At 39.6% G+C, this 21,713-nt stretch overlaps 1 protein-coding gene across 1 annotated transcript in view; it reads left to right on the forward strand.

Annotated features, from left to right (window-relative positions):
* The first annotated feature begins 885 nt into the window (after positions 1-885).
* rps6kal (ribosomal protein S6 kinase a, like) overlaps positions 886-21,713 on the forward strand; it is a 32,994-nt gene continuing 12,166 nt past the window's right edge. Inside the window, exons 1-14 of the mRNA XM_036569230.1 lie at positions 886-1,155; positions 4,892-4,951; positions 6,091-6,207; positions 7,782-7,863; positions 7,987-8,067; positions 8,456-8,535; positions 12,331-12,437; positions 12,878-12,915; positions 13,053-13,195; positions 15,608-15,678; positions 15,880-15,968; positions 16,082-16,146; positions 19,410-19,512; positions 20,873-20,997. Of these exons, the coding sequence (XP_036425123.1) occupies positions 1,090-1,155; positions 4,892-4,951; positions 6,091-6,207; positions 7,782-7,863; positions 7,987-8,067; positions 8,456-8,535; positions 12,331-12,437; positions 12,878-12,915; positions 13,053-13,195; positions 15,608-15,678; positions 15,880-15,968; positions 16,082-16,146; positions 19,410-19,512; positions 20,873-20,997 (1,227 nt within the window). The 5' untranslated portion in view covers positions 886-1,089. The remainder of the gene's footprint in view (positions 1,156-4,891; positions 4,952-6,090; positions 6,208-7,781; positions 7,864-7,986; positions 8,068-8,455; positions 8,536-12,330; positions 12,438-12,877; positions 12,916-13,052; positions 13,196-15,607; positions 15,679-15,879; positions 15,969-16,081; positions 16,147-19,409; positions 19,513-20,872; positions 20,998-21,713) is intronic.

Genomic DNA, 21,713 nt, shown 5'->3' on the forward strand with positions numbered 1-21,713 from the left:
TAAAACCACTTATCTTGCTGCAAACTATATCCAGCTTCACAGTCTGTGCTGCTTATCTAAGATCATATTTCTCCACTATTTATGGTGATCTCAGTCCTGAACAGTGATGATACTGCTTCTGAATATCAGCATTGGCTAAAAACGGCTCCAAATTTTGCTTGTGTGACCTTTGTGTTCTTTACACATATAAGACCCCCTGGGTGGGATTTATCCTCTCTGTGTGGGTCAGGATAGAGGGGATGAGTCCTAAGCTCCTTAATCCCACCAGGAAAGAGGACGTAAACTGATGGACTAGATGGATTTTTAAATGTTTTGGTCAACTTTCCTCCTTGGAGGTCCAGGGTCTAGATGGCTGAAATGGTAAGAAATTCACAGAACAACCAAGAGCTTTAAACACTTTACTTTTTTCTATTTCTTTTGCGTTCTTGTTTCTAATGCTTTTTATATCTGCTTTTATATTTAAGCATTTTAATAAATCACCTCTGAACTGTGAGGAAAATTGATGGCTGAAAATGGCACTACTGTCATTTATAAATAAATATTACTTTTCAACAACAATAATAATAATATATCGATAGTGATAGTGCTTGAATTATTTATGTATTACTATAATTGTTCATACGTTTTATATTAATTAATTTATTTAAAATTAGAAAGTATAATTATAATAAATGATTGTATTGTTATATTATTCTTCATATCCTTCTTCTTTATCTTCCTATTTATTTATTTTTGTGTTATTTTGTCATTACTGTTAATAATAATATTAAATATTATTTCTTTTTACCCTCTTTGTACCTTTGGATGGGGGAAATCCTAAACTGAATTGCGTCAAAGCTACGTCAGCGTACAGCTCCGTTGCTGTGGGTAGCACGGAGGCGGCCATATTCGTGTCAATGGGAAAGTAAGAGGCGTCCGGTTCGCGTATGGTCCAACCGAGCAGACCCTCCGCAAGCGACCCTCCGGCTGCCCTGCACACAGGCGCCAGGCTTATTACTCCCGAACCACGACTGATCGTCCAAGAGGGGCAGCAGAGCTTCTGAGACGAAGGAATGCCTCGCTACACAAGGCTGTAGATTAACCGTAGGGATGATGCCTTTTGCCCAGCCACAGGATTCCTGGCACAAAATGGAGGTGCATAGCGTTAGTAGTGAGGTATGTTAAAGTGTGCTGCTTTGTGCCTTTAGTTTATGGGGCGTTTTAGAAACGTGGAAAAACGACGAAAACGGTGCCTCGCATTCGTCCTCTCAGTGGACCGCCTGTCGAGCTCTTGGCTGGCTAGCGTAGAAATGTGCTAGTTAGCTAGGCTAGTTCATAAGCGGTTAGCAGTTAGCAAAATAGCTAACGCTAGCGAAGAGGGGGTTCCTATGTCGCGGCTTACCCTTCTGTCTGTCTGTCATAAAGTTTTTACCTCGTTCCTGAAGTACGGTCCCGAGTTGCCGGCAACATTAATGCGGACACGCGGTAAAGCTAAACTTTGGCTGAGTTCTTTAGCTAGGTTAGCTACTCTTTGTGCGAGAAATGTAAACTACGGCTCTTTGCAGCTGCATTTCGTTGCAAAGCCTCAGAGATGAAGGTTTAATACCTCGCCAACTGGAAGGATAGGTAGCGAATTGGCAAGCTAACGTTAGATGTCCTGCTTTTCCATATGGCTTTTCCATATGCATGCTCGGTGTACCATTTTGACGAAAGGAAAATATTAAAACAGTCACACTGTAGAGCGAGTTCGTCTCCAGTAACTTAAGTCATTGTTTTCTTATATGCTCCTGCGTTTTAATTATAGAGCAGTTGGTTGGAAAGTCTCCTCAGACTGATAAATATAATCACCTAGCCTAGCATTGCTGTCAAGTCATTCGCCTCGCGCAGCACTGTTTATCCCTTCACCACCACCGTGTCGTTCCGACACTGTAAACACCGTGGTATCTATCAGCATGTACACATGTACGCTTTACGGGTCATTAGCACGAGAAACTAGACGGTGTTCATGTTTAGCACTGTGGTCCGGTACAAAGAACGCTAGCTTGCTGCTGATGCTGGTGTCTCACACAGCCGCACAAACCCGCTAGGAGCTTGTTCTCTTCACGCTGGAGGAAAGCCAGACTGCATTCTTGACAGGCTAACATCATGTTTCTTTGCTTTCTTTGTCATAAGCGGTCCGATAAACAGTTATGAGGTTGTTATTGTGCAGGCAGATAGCGTTATGTGTCCACAGTCGTGTTTGTAGGAATTCACCGTCACAGGAACTGTGGGCTGATGCCGATATCCGATATTGTTCATGTACATATTTTCCTAATGCCAATTTAGAAACATTTTATAAAATGTCGAAATTGGGACTACGTCTACCTAACACTATAGAGATATAATATTTAGTTCTGGAGGCTTATGAGTGCAGTAATGTGAATGAAATTTAGACGTTTTAGCGTAGTAGCCTAGTGTCGCCTGAACGTTCTGCTCGTTTGAAATACAGTAAAACGTCTTGATATCTAAACATCTGTTCAAAGCCGTTAGCTATCTGCCGATACCGATATAATTCTGGCCGTGTATCCCTAGTCGTCGATTTTGGGCAGCAAACCTGATGTGGGACTAACGTTAGCTGAACTTTACGTTGACAACCACCATCACAACAGGTTGTCAGTTACATCTGCTCATCATCAGAACTTCAGCGGCCAATACTAGGTAGGCAGATGTGTCAGTGCTTCTTGATATTGACAGGTGCTGCTGGTGACGTTGATATAAGATGTATACAAGCCTCCCTAGGCCTGTGCTATCTTACTACTGGAAATGGAAATTGTTTTTCTTGAGGCTTGTCAGAGAGTGTAGAGTGTGGAGGTAAAATCACTGTAAACAGCAGATGAGGCAAAGCAGCATTCTTGCTTGGAGATACCTTATGAATACAATCCCAGACTACATGACAGTATACCTGTGAAACAAGCAGCAAAGTGTCAAAAGGCCTGTGTAATTGTGACAGGCTATGTTGAGGTCTAAGGGAGATTTTTTGAGGTTTTCCACAGACCATCTTGAAAAACATGCAGCATTTCCATTCAGTGATCATGATAAATGGTATGAGTCATCCTCTTGAGGGATTGGGCAGACTGCATTAGATTGACTTGCAGTGCTGGGTTGTTAATGGCATGAAACAGGGATGCAGAAGGATACACAGTATTTTCTTCATCAGAACAAGACTGTCATGTAGCTGTATAACTTTGACCTTAAGACCAGTATTTGCAGTCATAATTTGAACGCTGTCATAAGCCCAGTATTGCTCAGCAGTATTGTTGGAAACACCTACTACACCACGTAGCATTTGATAAGTTTACAAGATTGACCTTCTAGGTTCATGTTTTCCTGAAAGCCTGAACTAGCCTGTGTGCTTTGCGAAGACAAATGTCCCTGTCAAATTCACTAATCGCTGTTTTGCACCTGGTGCACAGATAAACATAAACAGTGGGAAGACGTGATCAGAAGTGACTAGTGTAGGAAGCTTAGCCTACATGGTTTTATTAGCTCTCCACCAAGCTTTAAAGCCTCACAAGCAAGGAGAAGAATATCCTACCTATCCTTTTATTTATTTTCACCTTTTCTATTGTGAGAGCAGCATGTTTGTTTTGGACTTGTTGAAGGCATTCAAATGTGCTTCTCCTTATTTTTGTTTTTTTATGTACTTATTAATTTATTTATTTTTGGCATGGAGCTGTTGATGGTGGAGGCGGTTCATGATGTGCTGTTTTTGGTCATGGTGCACACTCACAGCAGAGAGCAGGCTTTGGAGGCGGCGGAAGCGTGGGACACCATAAGCTGCCCATCGCCCCCTTCTAACCTTGATGGACACTGACGTCAGCTCCTCCTTCCAAACGAGCACATCACTACGGTGGGGGGAAGCGGGGGTGTGTGCCCTCCTCACTTTCTCCCACACGGAGGCTGTGGAGGAGCAGAGAGCTGCCGCTTGCAACTCCACTCCTACACACCGATTCAGCATGACACACTCGCAAAGCTGGGGACTTGGAGCAGCTCTGTTGCTCAGGAGCAGTGCCTAGCTCGTGTGCCTTGTGCATACTCCTCTCTTTGTTTTTCTCTTGCACTGACCTATGCAATGAAAAATTCCATAATACTGATGATTAGGCGCTAAAACAGGGGTGTCCAGTTTTATCCACAGTGGGCTAGTGTAGCTGCAGGTTTTCATTCCAAACAAGCAGGAGCGCACCTGATCAGTTGTTGGACTGAGACCAGCTGATTAAAAAAGTGGAGACTTTAACTTTTTATTGGTGTGCTTCTGCTTGATTGTAAGAAAATCTGCAGCCACACCGGCCCTTTGTGGATAAGATTGGACTGTCCTGCTCTGAAATATTAGTGTTGTAATGACACACAAGAGTCCAAAATTACCAGCACCTGGTAAAAACGTTAATAACACAAGCAAAAGAAAATATAAATGCATACAAAAAGTGAATAGCTTTGGGTGCAGCGCAGGGGAGGTTTTTTTTTCATTACTGTTGTGGCTGTCTCCTTTAGGTTAGTCTTTAAAACCTCTATCTAGAAATGTCAGGGACTCTTCATTTCGTGTAATGTGTATTTGACTCACAGTGGGTATTGTCTTGAAACCCCAACAAAATTTAATGCCGTTTTGAAGTTAATAGTCATTGTATTATTAGTAATCTGATTTTTTAAATAAGTAAAATGATTTTTATTATGTATCGTAATAGTCATACATGTATATGCTAAAGTAACACTTCACATATGTGTAGGGCTGTGGTTTCAAGAGTGTGTTCCTCTTCCTTTGACAGGAAGTGTCAGTTATGTGGTCACGGTGGCGCAGTGTAGTTGTGTGAAATACTGTGTCAACGTTCTGATGTAACAGTTGTTTTGTTGGCTGAAGTTGTGATTTGGCTTTTTCTAGGTCAATGGGCATCAGATCACGGATGAGCCAATGGAAGAGGGAGAGTCCTTCACGCACTGTGTGAGTAAAACTGTGCGTGTGTGTATGTGGACGGATGGGATGCGGGGTGTCTTTCACTTGATGTTATCACGGCTGTATTGTGTACTAGTGTGGGCGGTTTTTCAGTGACATCACTTCCATGTTTGGGTGTTAGTACTAATCCCTTAGTAGGTTGCTGCATCCCCTGTAAATAAGGCTTGCAATAATGATACAACAGATTTAATTTAATGTAAGTTGACTGTTGTTTTCTGCCTGGACTGTGAACCTTCTAAAAGATTCTGAAGCAGCTAACTTTATGGTACATCTTAGAGAAACAATATTCTGTCTCCAGCTCCCTGCAGAGAAGTTGTTTTGTCTGTATAATACTGTGTGGAATAGCAGTAGGTCAGATCTCCATCCAGTTAAGCTGATTAGTGGCTCGCGGAAGCAAAGGCCTCTCTTCAGCTCTGATTCTGCCCTGTTCTCAGCGGCGGCCGGCCTCACCAACACAATCCCTCTCCTATTAATAATGCAGGCAGGATTTTTGTTTTTCTTCCCTCGCCACTCTGATGTGAAAGGCACTTTCGTCCACGCTTACGCCCCGGCGGCCTGGACTTATCTCAGTCTCTCAGGTTGTGTCGAGTCCGCCGAGAGGCCCATCGTGCCTCTCTTCCTCGCCCACAAACTCTCTGACTCGGAGGAGCCAATTAATTACTGTGGCACACTTCTCTGCGAGGCATGCCATTAAGTTGGCTGTTATAATAGATTCAGCCAGCAGGGAATACTGATTCACACTCTTTCCTCCGGGGGGTTAGTTTGCCTAACATCTATATTCAGGCTTGTGCATCGCACAGCCCAAGTCCTGAGCCTCCGAAATAAAGGCATGGAGGACGGACTGTCATTTTCAAATGAAGAATGACACATTTCGAGGTGCAGAGATGACTGTTTTCCATGAGCCATCAGACGTTCAACCACTTGGTGTGGTGTGAAATATGCGTTTGTGGCCAGAGTGTGAAATGCATGTTTAGCGCCTAATGCCTCTTGAGAGAAACAATTTGCCGTTGAATGAATGTGGACACCCAGTGTGATCTCATAATACTGGATGGCCAGTGCCAGCTTAAATTCTTTATTAGAAGTGTTTGTGCATAAACTATTGTTCTGAATGTGTTTTGTCCCTACAGGATGAAGGGTCCTATAAGGAGATCCCCATAACTCATCATGTGAAGGAGGGCTGTGAGAAGGCCGACCCTTCCCAGTTCGAGCTACTGAAGGTCCTGGGCCAAGGCTCGTTCGGAAAGGTGAGCAGTAGTGTATCCTATGCACATGCGCATATTAGATTTGAAGGGGTATTGCACAAGTTTCAATGCAATGTTCGTATTGAGCTGAGGCACAATACAATAAACAGAGGTTTTATGAAGTTTTCGTGGAGCAACAAACCAAGGCTGTGCCCAAAATGAATACCTGCTCCCACATTAGTATTGTGCTATATGAGTATGAACTATTTTGTTAACTAAATAGAAGAGGAAATGCATGAATCAGTAAATTCAGTGAGATCATCAACCTGCGTCAGTATTCATCAATCGCATTATCAAGCCAGCATTACTTGGGTGAGGTAGAAGTTGGCTTCTTTTTCCTCAAAATCACTCTAAAGTTCTGTTTTATGATTCAAACACTAAGAGAAAAATGAGTGACATATGTAAAAGTGCCCTAAAACAACAGGGATCAATTTTGGTCACAGCCAAGGAAAAATCAGGCACCTCAGAGTCTCCTGATGTCAGCATCAGAAACATTTGTCACTCTGTACCTATTGAAAAATCCAGTTTTCATGTACAGTCACCGAACGCATTATTAGAAACACCCTGTTGTATCTACACTCATTGTCCAGTTTATCAGCTCCACTTACCATCTAGGAGCTCTTTGTAGTTCCACGATTACAGACTGCAGTCCATCTGTTTCTCTGTATACTTTGTTAGCCTCATTTCACCCTGTTCTTCACTGATCAGGACCACCACAGAGCAGGTATTATTTGGGTGGTGGATCATTCTCAGCACTGCCGTGACACTGACGTGGTGGTGTGTCAGTGTGTGTTGCGCTGGTGCGAGTGGATCAGACACAGTAGCGCTGCTGCAGTTTCTAACCATCCACTCTATTAGACACTCCTACCTAGTTGGTCCACTTTGTAGATCTAAAGTCAGAGATGATAGCTCATCTGTTGCTGCACAGTTTGTGTTGATTTTGGTTGGTGGACTGTTCTCAGTCCAGCAGTGACACTGAGGTGTTTGAAAACTCCTGCGGCACTGCTGTGTCTGGTCCACATACAAAGAGGTGTTTGTAATAAAGTTTTCGGTGAGTGTATGTTGACATTGTTATAGGCTAGGTTAACCTTTTCAGGCCTACTTTATGACCTTTGTGCTTTTGCATGCTTTTGTGTGTTGCATATCAATGCTGCCATTTTGATAGTTACATAAAGTTTTGTATAATTCCGTATTTAGCACAACCCTAAAGAGATTTCTCTCAGTAAACTCTCCTATAGCATCTGGGGAAAAATACTATTAACCAATAATATAATATTTAACCTCCCCCTTCCAAATTCCCTACATTGAATAAAGATGCTCAGCTAGCTCAGAGACTCTCCCTAATACTGTGTCTCATTTGGAAATATGTCACTGTACAAAGGGAAAATGTATTATGATTTCTGAATTCACGTTGACTTTAAATTTATGTCAGATTTGGATAATGGGAGGAGATTATCAATATATGAACTGAAAAAGGTTTCTTAAATTAGGACACAAATAGCTTGTCAAGTCTTCATGCTACACAGTTGCTGCTTTCTGAGGCCTCTCAGTTAACCAGGCCAATTTCTCGGCCTCAGGTGTTCCTGGTGCGGAAGATAATGGGCCCTGATGCTGGTCAGCTATATGCAATGAAGGTCCTTAAAAAGGCATCTTTAAAAGGTGAGTCATCACCTGTGCCCCAAGAACGGCGCTTTGATGAGACTTTTCCATGATTAATGTTTGCTAGATGCCCTTTAGAACAAACTCAGGCTTGATGAGCCTCATTTTGTCTCCTATTGACAGTGAGGGACAGGGTTCGCACAAAGATGGAACGTGATATTCTGGTGGAAGTGAATCATCCCTTCATTGTAAAGTTGCACTATGGTAAGATCGACATGACCTGCATGTCTCTGCCTATCTGTCTTTCTCTCTATTTTTCTCTCCCAGTTCAGCTGCTAGCTCCATCCTGCCAGTCAGCACAGTGAAACATAAAGCAGACTCTCATGTCTCAAGCTGGGATTGTTTCATATTCTGCTCTGCTCCGCTCATTCCATTCAATCCGTCCCTGTCATTTGTTTAAGGTCGCCACTTTGTTTGCTGGAAGCAGCATGTTTGCTTGCCAAGTCACATCCTGTACGTGGCTTCAGTTGTGTATAATTTAGTGCTTTGGTTGAGTTCACCATATGGCAAAAGTGACTGATGGAATATGAATAGGTTTTGTGTGTTTGCGTGTACATGTGTCTTATACAGTGTTTCTGCCTTTTACTCACAGCCTTTCAGACAGAAGGGAAGCTCTATTTAATTTTGGATTTTCTCAGGGGTGGAGATGTATTTACTCGCTTATCCAAAGAGGTAAGCTTCCTCTTTTCTTCTGCTCTAACCATTTAATGGTGTTCTTTACCAGTCGTGCTCCCTGGTTCCTGCTGGTGATTTAGGCTGTCAAGCTCCTTTCCTCAAAGGCTCATGCATATACTCGATCACTGTGGCAATGCATGTATGGAAAAAATTTAATCATTTCCTGTTATAAGGCCTATTATTCAGACTACTATTGATTGTGGGTAGAAGGCTTTAAAATGACAAATTCCAGCTGCTTTCAGTCTGTAGTTGCTTGTCTTACAGGATTTAACTTTGTTGTTGTTTCAGGTGCAATTAACAAATTAAGCTATGCAGCAACATGTTCAATTTGAATAGGCATCTCCTTCTGGCTAGTACTTCACTACAAAGTTCTTTAACACTTTACCCTTTCTGAAGAAATAAGCAGTCTACCAAGTGAACGTAATGCTTAGAATACAAATATTGTTTTATATTGTGCACAGATGCCCCATCACCTGTGGCACTAGAGTTATTAATGAAGATGATGAACTGTTACTGTTCAGTCCTCATTTATAAAATGTGCTTGAATTTCACACTACATTTGCTCTTAAAGTACTCAGCATTTGTGTAAAGACACACTCACATTGTATTTCAACAAACTCTGGCCTTATAAACTTCATGTAGTTGATCCATTTTAACCATGATTTTACAAATTTTTGCCATCTTTAGTCTAACAGGGAGTTCAGTAAAAAGCCACTTCCTTGTTAGTACTTTTTTCCTCGCAATCAATACAGTGGCCTATAAATATCTGTCTGATCTTATTACATCAAAGTCTGTTTATAGCTTATTAACTTGTTCTTAATTCAATATAGAAATGAAGTGTTCAGTATTCTTCATATATTCTTGTAAGCGTGTTTGTTCACAATGCTCACAGGTCAAACACTAACCGTACGTTTACATTACCAGGCAGCAGATGTCACCCCAAGTTTGTTCCTTCTAGGCACTGTCCAGTTTCAAGAAAACGGTCTTAAGTAATCAGTCAACCATAATACTTACGGTCCTAAGTAATCAGTCTTAGGTAATAGGCATGCTTTTTTCAAAATATAGACTGCTGATAGGCTGTCTAAATCGGTCTGTCTGTCTGGAGCAGTCTGCACCTGACGTTAAAAAATGAATTTAGCGCAAACTCTGGTAGAAACACAAATCACACACCACGTCAGCAAATCCATAAAGGTGTGAATCATGTCTAGTTTTAATGCAAATAAATATGAAATAAACCACCCAAAACACAGTAAGGATCAGGCTGAAGTTGGCTTAATATAAGTTGGCCTATTCGCCAGCTTCTTGTTCAAATTTCCCCGTTCCACTTTAAATGGTGCAGCAGTTACGTTCTGCTGTCTGAGGCTGCACCATTTAAGGTGGAACGTGAAAATTGGTGGAAAAAAACAATGCTGACTTCAGCTTTGTGTAAGAAGGTGCTAATCTATTGTGAATAACTACACGGATTAAGAAATGCTGTAACTTGCCTACAGTTCTTACTCAGAATTAACAATCATTGTTAATAACTGCTATATTTAAGCAATGGAACATGAGAGGGAGTGTGTTATCGCCGTAGATCGTCACAGCCGTGATGTTATTCGCGATAACACGACCTTCAGTGTTCAATTGCTTTTATACAACAGTTAAATAAATAAAGTAAGAAATAAATAAACTGGGCCGTGAATGTGGCATTTAATATGTTTTAATGTTAGCAGTTCCTTCCGCCAAATTATAGTTTCTTAATAAGCAGCTTTTTTTCTATGTCACTCTCTCTGCTCACTCGTTGCACAGCCGGTAGTTTGTTCTCTAGCTCCTTACACAGACCAACTGACAGTTTGGGAATTTAGTGTAGTCTCATCTTCAGAGTCTGACGAAATTGGCTGTAGGTCAAATGTGATCTTAAAAGTATCCATTTTCTGTTTGTGGCAAAGTAAGAAATAAAAACGTTCAAATTGCTTGAGCTTCTCCTACAGCTGTTAAAGTCGTAGCTTAGCAACGGTGTCTCAGCGGAGTGATACAGTGTTTGTGAAAAACCTGTGATGTTATGGCGAAATAACAGCACAGTTAGAACGCTTCTCAACCAATCAGCTTGCTTGGCCGGAACTAACTGTTGTATAACAATTATTAAGATCCTCTATATAGGTTATTAAATGATATAAGCTTAATGTAAAATCAGAGTAAAAACAATCACACCAGCAGGTTCTCAATGCCTTACCAACCACACGGTCATGTCCGCACACAAACATCACACAAACAATACAAATCTCCCAAAAATGATAATCCTATCTCACTTTCTGGATGTTCATACCTTGTAATTAAATGCAGTCAAAGTAAAGTCAGGATATGAATTGCCTTCGTTTTGGAGCCTTTGTGTCTTCACCTGTATTGGGGAAGCAGCTGTGTTCGTGTGTTTAAAACGGTCTAAAATCACAGTGTATTCCTGGTGAAAATCTGCCAAAGTGGAATGTTTAAAGTGACCAGCAACTTTGTGTCCAGGCTTCACAGAGTCAGTAACACTTCTCTGTGTGGGCAGAGCCTCCTTCACTGCCAGCTTGAGTCATTTGTTGATTAGCGTGGCCCTGTACACACTTACTTCACACAGTATCCGCGGGTATTAGAATGTTTGTATCAGTGAATTTTTTATGAGTGAATGAGTGCTATATCGACCTGATACCGGTAACGGTGTCGATGCATGATGCATTCCTAGGTATTGTTATTGATGACGAAAAAAATGTGAGGATACCCAGCCTTATGCATTATTTCACAATTTGTAAATCATTACATAAATGTCACTTTTCACGTACGGTCATTTTAAAGGTCAGATCCAAAACAAATGGTTTGTCAATGAGGCACTAGGTGTAAGGATATTTTGAGAAACACTTCAGGGTTCTTTATCAACTCAGCACCATGGATAGCGCCCATTAGTTGATGGCACAAGATGGCACTAGGACCATGTGTTGCAGTCTTGTTCCTGGACTTCTCATTGACCATTTTAGCTATTCTCTATTCTCTACTCTCTACCACATTCTGCAGTGGTGATGCACAAAGCATGATTAGGCCATGTTTTGCCATTGTCAAGTAGTGTTTTGCCTCCAAATGGCAACGTAATTGAATGGCTTCGTAGCCTGATTAATTACCCTCTCCCCACATAACATTCACAATGTTTTGGCCACATTAGCATCACAAGTGGTGATGAATCTGTATTTTGTGTTTTTGTATAGTTTTTGATGATATATGGACATCTTTTTAAGAACCAGTTTGTGGTAGTACATTTTAACAGTGTACTACCAAACTAACAAACTAACTTGATTGAAATAAAAACTTGAGTATATGACTTTCAGGAATGGAGTTTGATATTCTGTAATTATCAAAATTAGCAGAATATTCTTGCTAATGTTTTGTTTGCTTATTTCAAGCAAAAAATTAGTTAAATGAGCTGTTTTCTTGTTTAACTTTGTCAGAATACCTTCAACAGTCATTCTCTGTGGTGCCCTGCAATTTCACGTACTGGGGCACATGATGTATGTGATCACTGTTGTAGCTAAACTGTAGCCAGCCATTTACATTTTCACTTAAAACAGACACATTTTCTTTATGATATTGTTATGTGTATGTAAGTTTAATATCTCTGTTTGGAGTTTTGTTGTTGTTGTTGTTGTTGTTGTGCTTTACTGTGTGATCTGTATAACAATAACTTTTCTCTTGTTTTATGTGACCATAGATGCTGTTGTTGACTTTTTGTTTTTCCTCATTTTGTGCAAAGATCAGAGAGTAAATCTGTTCAGTTCTTACTAGGTTATGTTTACAGAGGAGGATGTGAAATTCTACCTTGCAGAGCTGGCCCTTGCATTGGATCACCTTCACAACCTAGGCATTGTTTACAGAGACCTGAAGCCTGAAAAGTAAAGTATCCCTTTCCCCTCTCTCTCTCTCTCTCTCTCTCTCTCTCTCTCTCTCTCTCTCTCTCTCGCTCTCTCGCTCTCTCGCTCTCTCTCCCCCTCTCTCTCCCTCTCTCCCTCTCTCTCTCTCTCGCGCTCTCTCTCTCTCTCTGTCTTACAAACTCTCACACTCACACACAAACACTCTCTCTCTCTCTCTCTCTCTCTCTCTCTCTCTCTCTCTCTCTCTCTCTCTCTCTTTTTCACTCTCTCTTTTTCACTCTCTCTCTTTGAGTTTCACCCTTTTCTCACTCTCACGTCATTTAAATCAGTAGATTTTAGACTGTGAGCATAACAGGTCACAGTCAGTCAGTTGCTGAATTTTGTCTGATTTGTTTGTTTATGTTTTTATTGTACCCATGTATTTGTGTACCTGTATTGGAGAATCTGATTTTAATTTTCAGCATTTTACTTGATGAAGCTGGACATATCAAGTTAACAGGTAAATGCTACTCTCCCTATTACCATGTTCTTGCAAATGTCTATAACTTCGGTTTAGATAGTGTCTGTGATGTTGGTTGGATGTGCACACTGCTGTGATATGTTCTTTGTATTAATTTGTTGATGCTTCTGTTGCAGACTTTGGGCTCAGTAAAGAATCAGTAGACCAGGATAGAAAAGCTTACTCTTTTTGTGGCACTGTGGAATATATGGCCCCTGAGGTGGTCAACAGAAGAGGACACACACAGAGTGCTGACTGGTGGTCTCTTGGCGTTCTGATGGTAAGAGTTTCTCTCTTATTACTAGAGATGAAACGATATTACAATTTCATAGCACGATTATCATGACCAAAATTATCACGATTATCGGTATTATCGCGATATTGTTCAAATGTGTTGAAAAGTAAAATAAATAACAAAATAAATACTGATATACAAACTGAAACTCGTTTCACCAACTTTTATATTAACACAAATAGAATTGGCAGCAATATGCACTTTTTGTTTGCATAAACATTAAAAAATATAGTCAGTACATTTGTTGTATTATTTAAGTATTGCTTACAATACTTGTAATACTCTGTAAACAAAAGAATAGCAAATGTATTATTATTACTGTTATTATTATTATTATTATTATTACTATTACTGTTATTACTATTATTATTATTGTTATTACTATTATTATTATTATTACTGTTGTAATTATTATTATTATTATTATTATTATTATTAATTACAATAACAAGGGATTTCCCTGCATAGAGAATTAAATCTCGACCAACTCTGAGGTGGGTCTTAATGGAAAATTACTACTTCTAAGAAGTGTTGCACTCGGGGGATTTCTGTCCGCAGAAATTATTGTGCCGTTGTGGCGCTGAACCCCTAATCAACACAGTGCACCAGGAAAAACAGCCAAAATCGCAGAGGAATTGTGTGACCGTGCTGTGAGCTGCAGACAGTGTAGAACTCACACAGTGTGTCTTCACCTGTGGAGCTGCTTCTCTAAAAGCATTTTAAAACTAAAACATAACTTAAAATTAACATGCATCTGAGCTGCGGCAGAAACACTCCTAAATTTTAATCTCTGAAACTCTGCTTTTCCTAAAAGCAGCACACAGCGTTTACTCACGCAAGGTCCTGTCTCAAAGCACACTATCTTCCCTATGTAGTGCACTTCGTGGATCATGAAATAGCAAATCCTTCACCCAAAGAGTGTGTGAAATGTTTGACTAAGTCATCTATAATCAACATTCACAATAAGTTACAAATTCCCTATTTAAAACTCAACTGCTTGTTAATGATTGTGTTTGTTTGAAAAGTAGCGCACTATGTAAGGGACATTGAGTGATTTGAGACAGTGTTATTCTCTTCTCAGAAAGTAAACACTGCGAGCGAGACGAGAAAGGGGAGCTGTGCAGATTGAACTTTTGCAGCGTCTCGTTCCGGAGCTTGTGTGACTGTTAACTCAGAGCTCATTTTGGAGACACTGCTCAACCGTTATATTTGTTAAAAGCTTTAGTTTCGATTCACAGTTGATTCACCGATTGTTTTTTTTGTTTTTTTGTTTTTTTTTGACGCTAAAAGCTTCGTTTTATATTATTAACGAACCATAAGCATAAGTTAAACCACACAAACCATGACATTTCTTCTATTTCGAAGTCCCCACAGACTTCTACGTTACAGTTAACCTTGCGTTCTCTAAAAAGTAGCGTGTGGTGGTCGCGAAGGTGACTCGTAAGGTTTGATGTGTTGCCCCCTTTCGCCGCTATTTTCTTTCGGCATGTTCTGCAGACAGGGTGGTCATCTTCAATTAACTTTTCTTCTGCATCCTTATAAAACCCAAAATATGGGTTTTTTCCCCTCTTTAAATATTAGCAAAGTTGCAATATTCTGCAAGATATTATACCTTTTTTTCTTTTTTTCACATGCCATGTGATTTATCTATTTTTATTATTTTTGCTTTATTTTAACATTCCCTTTGGACTATCATTCTATTCTATGGATAGTTCAAAAATGTATACAATATAAAAGACTGTACTTAATTACAGGCTACACTAACAGAACATTACCAACTACACACATAGACTCTTTAAATGCCACTTGGGAAGATTATAACAGACTTTCAGTCTGGCAAAGAATGCTGGGGCACATATAAATGAATCAAAGAAACAAAACATGAGATCTACTCTCCTATAGAGAATAAAAAATGGACAAGCTTGTCTAATGTTCTATTTTGGCAGTATTTCCGTTTCCAACCGTACTAAACACGGAGAACCGCCGAATGTTAAATGTAGTTAAAATTATGAATATAGTCAGAATTATGAATTGTGAAGTAATATTAGAGGCTAGCCCAGATGGTGATTATGTGCTCATTAGAATTTACGATCAAGGAAAGTGCAAGCTATAGAGTGAGATTTTGGTGCTGAATTTGAATTATGATAATGTGGTGGTTCTGCAGACAGTAATCTAAATTAAGTCTAAATGTGCATTATCCAAGCTTAGTGTTTCAGATAGTAGCTGTTAAGACCTACTGTCAGACCCTGTTAAAGAAATATTTTTTTCCTCTCTGATGGCATCCCTAATGTATTGTACATTTTGTGTATACAGTAATTATGTACACAACATAATTGTGACTGCTAACAAATCACATTGTGATTCAGACTGACTTTCTAGTTTCTCTCTTTCTGCAAGTTTGAAATGCTGACAGGGACGTTACCATTTCAAGGAAAAGACCGGAATGAGACTATGAACATGATTCTCAAGTGAGTGGTGGCTTCACCTTATGACAAATGCTATAAGTAACTGGTTATCATTTTATAATGATTTTCTTAAGAGAAATCACTTAATTATTATTAACTGACATTATATAACTGCCCAAATGATTTTTCATTATTATTGAGTGTGTTTATTTATTTATTTATTTATTTATTTATTTATTTATTTTTTTGTGTAACTTAAATCAGAGCTAAGCTGGGAATGCCGCAGTTTTTAAGTTTGGAGGCACAGAGTCTTTTACGAATGCTTTTCAAAAGAAACCCAGCAAATCGTTTAGGTAAGTGGCACCTTCGTTTCAGCATAATCAAAGGCCAGTGTAGCCAGAGAAAGGTTGAATAGAGCACTTTCATTATTATTTTTTTTTTCTTTTTTCCATTACTTTTTCTCCAGGAGCGGGTCCAGATGGAGTAGAGGAGATCAAACGGCATGCCTTTTTCTCTACCATAGACTGGAACGTAAGTGTACTTAAGTTAAAGTCCAGCTAAAGAAGCCTTTATGTTCATACTTTCATATGCCATGCTACAGGAATGTAAAACTGTTATTCGAGCCTCAGATATGTAGAAAGTGAAAATCGTACATGCCTAAGGTTAAAATGTGTGTAGGTTTGCTCTCTCTATATTGGGGATTATAAATATTTTGAGAAAGCAGGGTGCAAATGGCCTTATTCTCCACCTTAGACTGGAGTGTGGCTGTATGGCATGTGAAAATCACAGGTTGCAGGCTTACCATCATTCTGAAAAACCTGGAACCTTCAGTAAATTTTAAAATATCAGTTCTCAGTAGGGGTGCAACAATACATACATTTCATGATACACTACATATTGTCATTTTTGTATCACAATATGATACGTTCAGAATTAGAAAAGAAATGCTAGAGGAATGTAAGGAATGTAATTTCCAAAGGTTTTTTTAATTTTCCACCATTGTCTGTTTTAATGTGTCTCCCACATACACATACACAGTACACAGGACAACAGTGCTTGTTGAAGAGATATATGGCACTGTTCTTAGAAGACATACAATAGATAAAAAAAAGAATAGAAACAGAAGTGCAATATCTATTCAACACTAAACAAAAATGTAAACTTAAGAGTTCATTTACATTCAGATGTAGTGTTTGTACGTAAAGTGTAGCTCTTACCTGAAATGAGTGAGGTTTACGTGGCTTAATCACTCCCAGCAATCTGCAGAATCCACAGCTTAGTAGAAGTGGACTCTACAGCTGTGTAAAGGTGCAAATCAGCAGCTGTTAACATCGCTATGGAGTTTTTTGTCCATTCAAAAACAGCACTTGGCAGTTGCTTGAATCCTGTGAGCAGAATTAGCTGCTGAGACTTGTGTTCTCTCCACAAGGCTAAAGTTGGCGTCCTGTTTGCCAACTTCATATTGAAATTTTCAGTTCCACTTTAAATGGAACAACAGTAATGTGTAACTGCTGCTCCATTTAAGGTGGAACGTAAAAACTGAATAAGAAGCTGGCTAACTTTAGCTTTGTGTTTTCTCCTTGCTCTGGTGACTGACACATTTGGATGATGGTTTTTTATAAATGAGTTAGTATATTTGAGGTATTAGCACAGGTATCTGATTCTCCTGTTAACGGCCAAGTTGGCTTTCTGTTACTACTTGATCTGCCACTCTTTGCCCGTCATTACTGTGCTCGACTGAGAAACAATGCTATTTCAAACTTCTTGGCTAATCAACCAGCCAAGGTGAGTTAGCCAGACTAGAGCTGCACAGTGGAGTCTTTTTACTTTCATGGTTATCACTTTTTGGGCTGCCATGGATTATGTAAAATAGAACTGTAGAAACCATTCCTGTTATCGTCTTGCGACGCCCATATTGAAAATCAGTGTGAACATGCATATTGTGAAATTCCTAGTTTCCAGGCATGGTGATATCGCAGAATATAATAAAACAGTTGATGGTTTTTGCAAATTTTATTACTTTATTTTCTTGTCTCTTATATTTGCATAGTAACATTTGCCAAATTGTTAGTTACCGAAACACTTTCTCTCACCATTTTGCTGTTACTTCTCCTCAGAGTTTTAGCAGTTTAAACTAAAAGCAGTTTAGCACAAAAATATGGCATTTTGCCATACTTGGTCCCATCAGGATCTTACAGACTTATACTTGTGGGCTAAGATTTTGCAGCGTCTTTTCTCAAAATTTGCTGCAATATTTACAATTTTTTGTTTGTAAAGACTGCAGAGATTTGCTGTAAAACTAATTATTTTGGTTTATTTTAATTAGACAAATTAGAAATGTAGTATACCTTTTGAGAAACGAGAACATACAGACATGCGAAATTTCAAGGTATTTGAACAGTGTTTTGTTCTCTGAGAAAAGAGTTTTATTGAAATGATGTAATGAAACAACTGATATACAAAATAAGCTCCATATTTTTACAGCCAAAGAGTCAGGAGAGATGTAGGAAAAAGAAGTAAAATAAAGTTTTTTTCAGTAGCACTCTATAACTCTAAACTAGGCCTGGCTGAAATCTTAAAATAATTTTTGTGATATTTTCTTATCATTAAAAAACATTGAGATCATAAGTTGTATCGTCATCACCCAAAATCACAAAAATGGTGTGTGAATTTGTAATTGCAAATTCCTGCCAGAAACTTTTTTTTACTGTCGTGAAAAATGGCCATGGAAGTTTTAAAGTGAGTCTTTGAGAGTTCAAGGTAGATATTTGTTATTTTGTCTTTTAAAAGATGTGAGAACCCTGTAAACAGTGGTTATACATATACAGTCTCTCTCAAGGCAAAATGAATTTTAACCAGGCACCTGTCCAGATGAAACGGAAGGTTTTGAAACCTTTAAACCTTGAAGCCTAAGCTGTAGCCTAAGCTTCCATTAGGCTGTGTAGATCATCCTCATTCTTACACTCTGTGTATGTGTATGTGGCAGAAGGCCAGGCAGCGGGCCAGCTCTGGCTGTGTTTGCGCTAATGGACGCAGCAAGGAGCGTTTAGGAGCCAGCGGTACTTGATTGACCGTGAAGTGGAGGGAAGGGCACTCCTGGAGAGAGGAGACGGTTAATCTGTCTCTCTGCCACCTCTTCAGTACAGCTGGTCAACGATGACTCGGCCTGTCCACCTCTAGTCCGACTTAGCTCAGTCTGAACAGGTGTAGAAAGGCTCCGCCACCCACAAAGCCTGTTCTGCCCTTGCCTCCCAGCATGCTAACTGGAAAAGACACATTATTCTCAAACCACACTGGCCATTGTGCCTGTCAGTGCTGATCTTTAGGCACAGAGGCAGAGAATGATAAAGAGTTGCACAAACTGGAGTGGGATTGTGTTTGTCTAATCCATCTCGGAGCTATTGTGATTAATCGATTAAATAGTACCTCAGTGAAGATGAAATAAACTGGCATTGACTAGTTAAAAGTGTCCATATTGATAGTAGAATTTAATCAAATTTTTATCTGTTACAGAGTGAGTCTGAGGAACACTCCCATGAATATGCATTCTTCTGGGTTTATTTGTTTATTTTTTTATAGAAAAGCCTTTTTGAAAGCTTGCTAGTTTATGTTTTTTCAATAAAATAATTTGGAATTTTTGAAAGGCTCACTAAGGTTTGTTATTGGTCAGTCCATTGTTACTGTTTGGCCTATTTAAAAACTCTGTTTGCTTGATTTAATTACCAAAATGATTGGTAGATTAACTCGATTACCTATGTAATCAGTAGTAATGGGCCTATTCTGCCTGCTTACAGAAACTCTACCGACGAGAACTTCAGCCTCCATTCAAACCAGCAGCGGGAAAACCGGATGACACATTCTGTTTTGACCCTGAGTTCACAGCCAAAACTCCAAAGGGTAAGACAGATCATTCCAAATCTTCAGTGTCTCCTGTCATGTATTTTAGGAGTGTAAATAACAATGTTTTTTTGTTCAGTGAATCGTGAAAGCTAAATAAAAATACATGGAATACACAAAAATTACTTTTAACAGTAGGGATGCATCAATACCAATACTTGTATCGAGTATTGAGTCGATACCGTGCTCATTTACTCGTGCTCCTAAAAAATGTAGATACCAACATTCCAGTGAAAGCTGAGTATACGCTGCCGCACTAATGAACAAATGCAGTGAAGGAGGCTCTGCTCACACAGAGAAGTGTTACTTAAAGTGCTGCAGTTGGACACAAAGTTTCTGGTCCCTTTGATCATTCCACATTGGCGGATTCCTGCCAGTAATACACTGTGTGATATATATATATATATTTTTTTTAGTCTGTTTTTAAACACAAACACAGTCACAACTACTTCCCCAACACAGGTGGACATACATAGGCTAGCAAAATGGAGGGGAAAAAAGTTGTCGTTTGCTACCAAAGTCCATATATGCTGACTTTGTATTTTGTGTAAAATAGGCTGTAGACAGACTGCATTGTCCTACTGTGTGCATCATCGCCTGCTTTTAGCTTCAGTGCACAGTGTTAGCAGCACTGCTCTCAGTGTGTCCGCTCAATACTTTGTGCACGGTGTGTTATTTTGAATGAACCAGCTTTATTTGAAGTTGTTCATGGCACAGAGCTGTCTGTAGGAGCTGTGTTTCACGTACCATGTCAGTCAGACCAAGCGTTTTCATACAGTGTGACTATATAAATCATAGGCTTTGTCTGTACATGACGATCTGTTTAAATGTACAGTGCAATTCACCAAAGAACAAGATTTCTAAAATCACACAGTTTTATGTCTGGCTTTAGAGGACATTCAGCTACCGTTCAACCAGCCAAGAGTCTGAGAAGACATAAAACTCCACACGTGAGCTCATCAGATGCGTTAGCCTTGGATTCCTCCTGTCACTGTGCTACAGTGACTGTTGTTGAAAGAGACAGATAAGGGTCAAAACTATGAATGGTACTTGTATTACAGCTGTACAGAAGCGCTTTTCTGAGAAGACCTGCTCTTCACTGCAGCGCTACTCGATAGTAATGTAATATAGCTAATGCACTTCATTTAAAATAAGTTAGAATTTAATACTTTAACTGTTAAAGTACATCGCACCCATGTGCTTCTAACGGTATCATCTAAGACAAGACTTGGCATACCTTTGAACTTCATCTTTTGGGCAATAGCTTTATTACTTTATCCTTTTTTTTGTGCAGTGCATTCAGACACTATGTGGTTATGCTGTGTCTTACTGTGTGTCTCCTCCCTACACCCCCAACCAGACTCTCCAGGCATTCCTCCCAGTGCAAACGCACACCAGCTCTTCAAAGGCTTCAGCTTTGTAGCACCGGCCTCCCTGGAGGAAAGCAAGAGTTCTCCTCTAGTCAACATCCTCCCCATCGTGCAGGTAAGCTGTGCTGGTAACCATGGACACACACAGATACAAAATTTCCCCTCTCACCTCTTCCTTTCACCCACTCTCACCAACATTCCTGTGGGTGAATCTCAAAGAGTGGGCTGTTTTCCACCACCCTTTAGGTTCAGAATTAGTCATCTGTGGGTCTGTTTGGGTGATAATTTAAGTGATAATGTAATGCTGATCTGAAACCAGATTTGCTGCTCATTTATTCAGTCTTGGATAGTCTTATATTCTACAAGAATGTGTAAACCCTAACCTTAGAGGAGTATTGTACCATAGCTAAGGTTAGACTTTTGGCACATTTTTGCAAGCAATAAATTAAAAGTAAAGCATGCAGTCAGGCCAATTGGACATGCTGAATTGTCCCTAGGTGTGAGTGAGTGTGTGAATGTGTATGTCTGTCTGTCTGCCCTGCGATGGACTGGCGACCTGTCCAGGGTGTATCCTGCCTTCCGCGCCAATGACTGCTGGGATAGGCTCCAGCACCCCACCGCGACCCAGAGGGATAAGCGGTTTAGATGATGTATGTATGTATGTATGTATGTATGTATAAATTAAAAGTATATATTTTTTTAATTAGCACATTTTTATTCCTGTAGCTCATTTAAAATCAAAACAACTTTGTAGTTATACAGATGCTATACGTTATAGCGTAATTTGTTGCTGTTACATAAATTTAACTTTAGTAATAGTAACATTAAGTT

The sequence above is a fragment of the Colossoma macropomum genome, unplaced genomic scaffold (assembly GCF_904425465.1).
Source record: "Colossoma macropomum unplaced genomic scaffold, Colossoma_macropomum, whole genome shotgun sequence".
Taxonomy (NCBI): domain Eukaryota; kingdom Metazoa; phylum Chordata; class Actinopteri; order Characiformes; family Serrasalmidae; genus Colossoma; species Colossoma macropomum.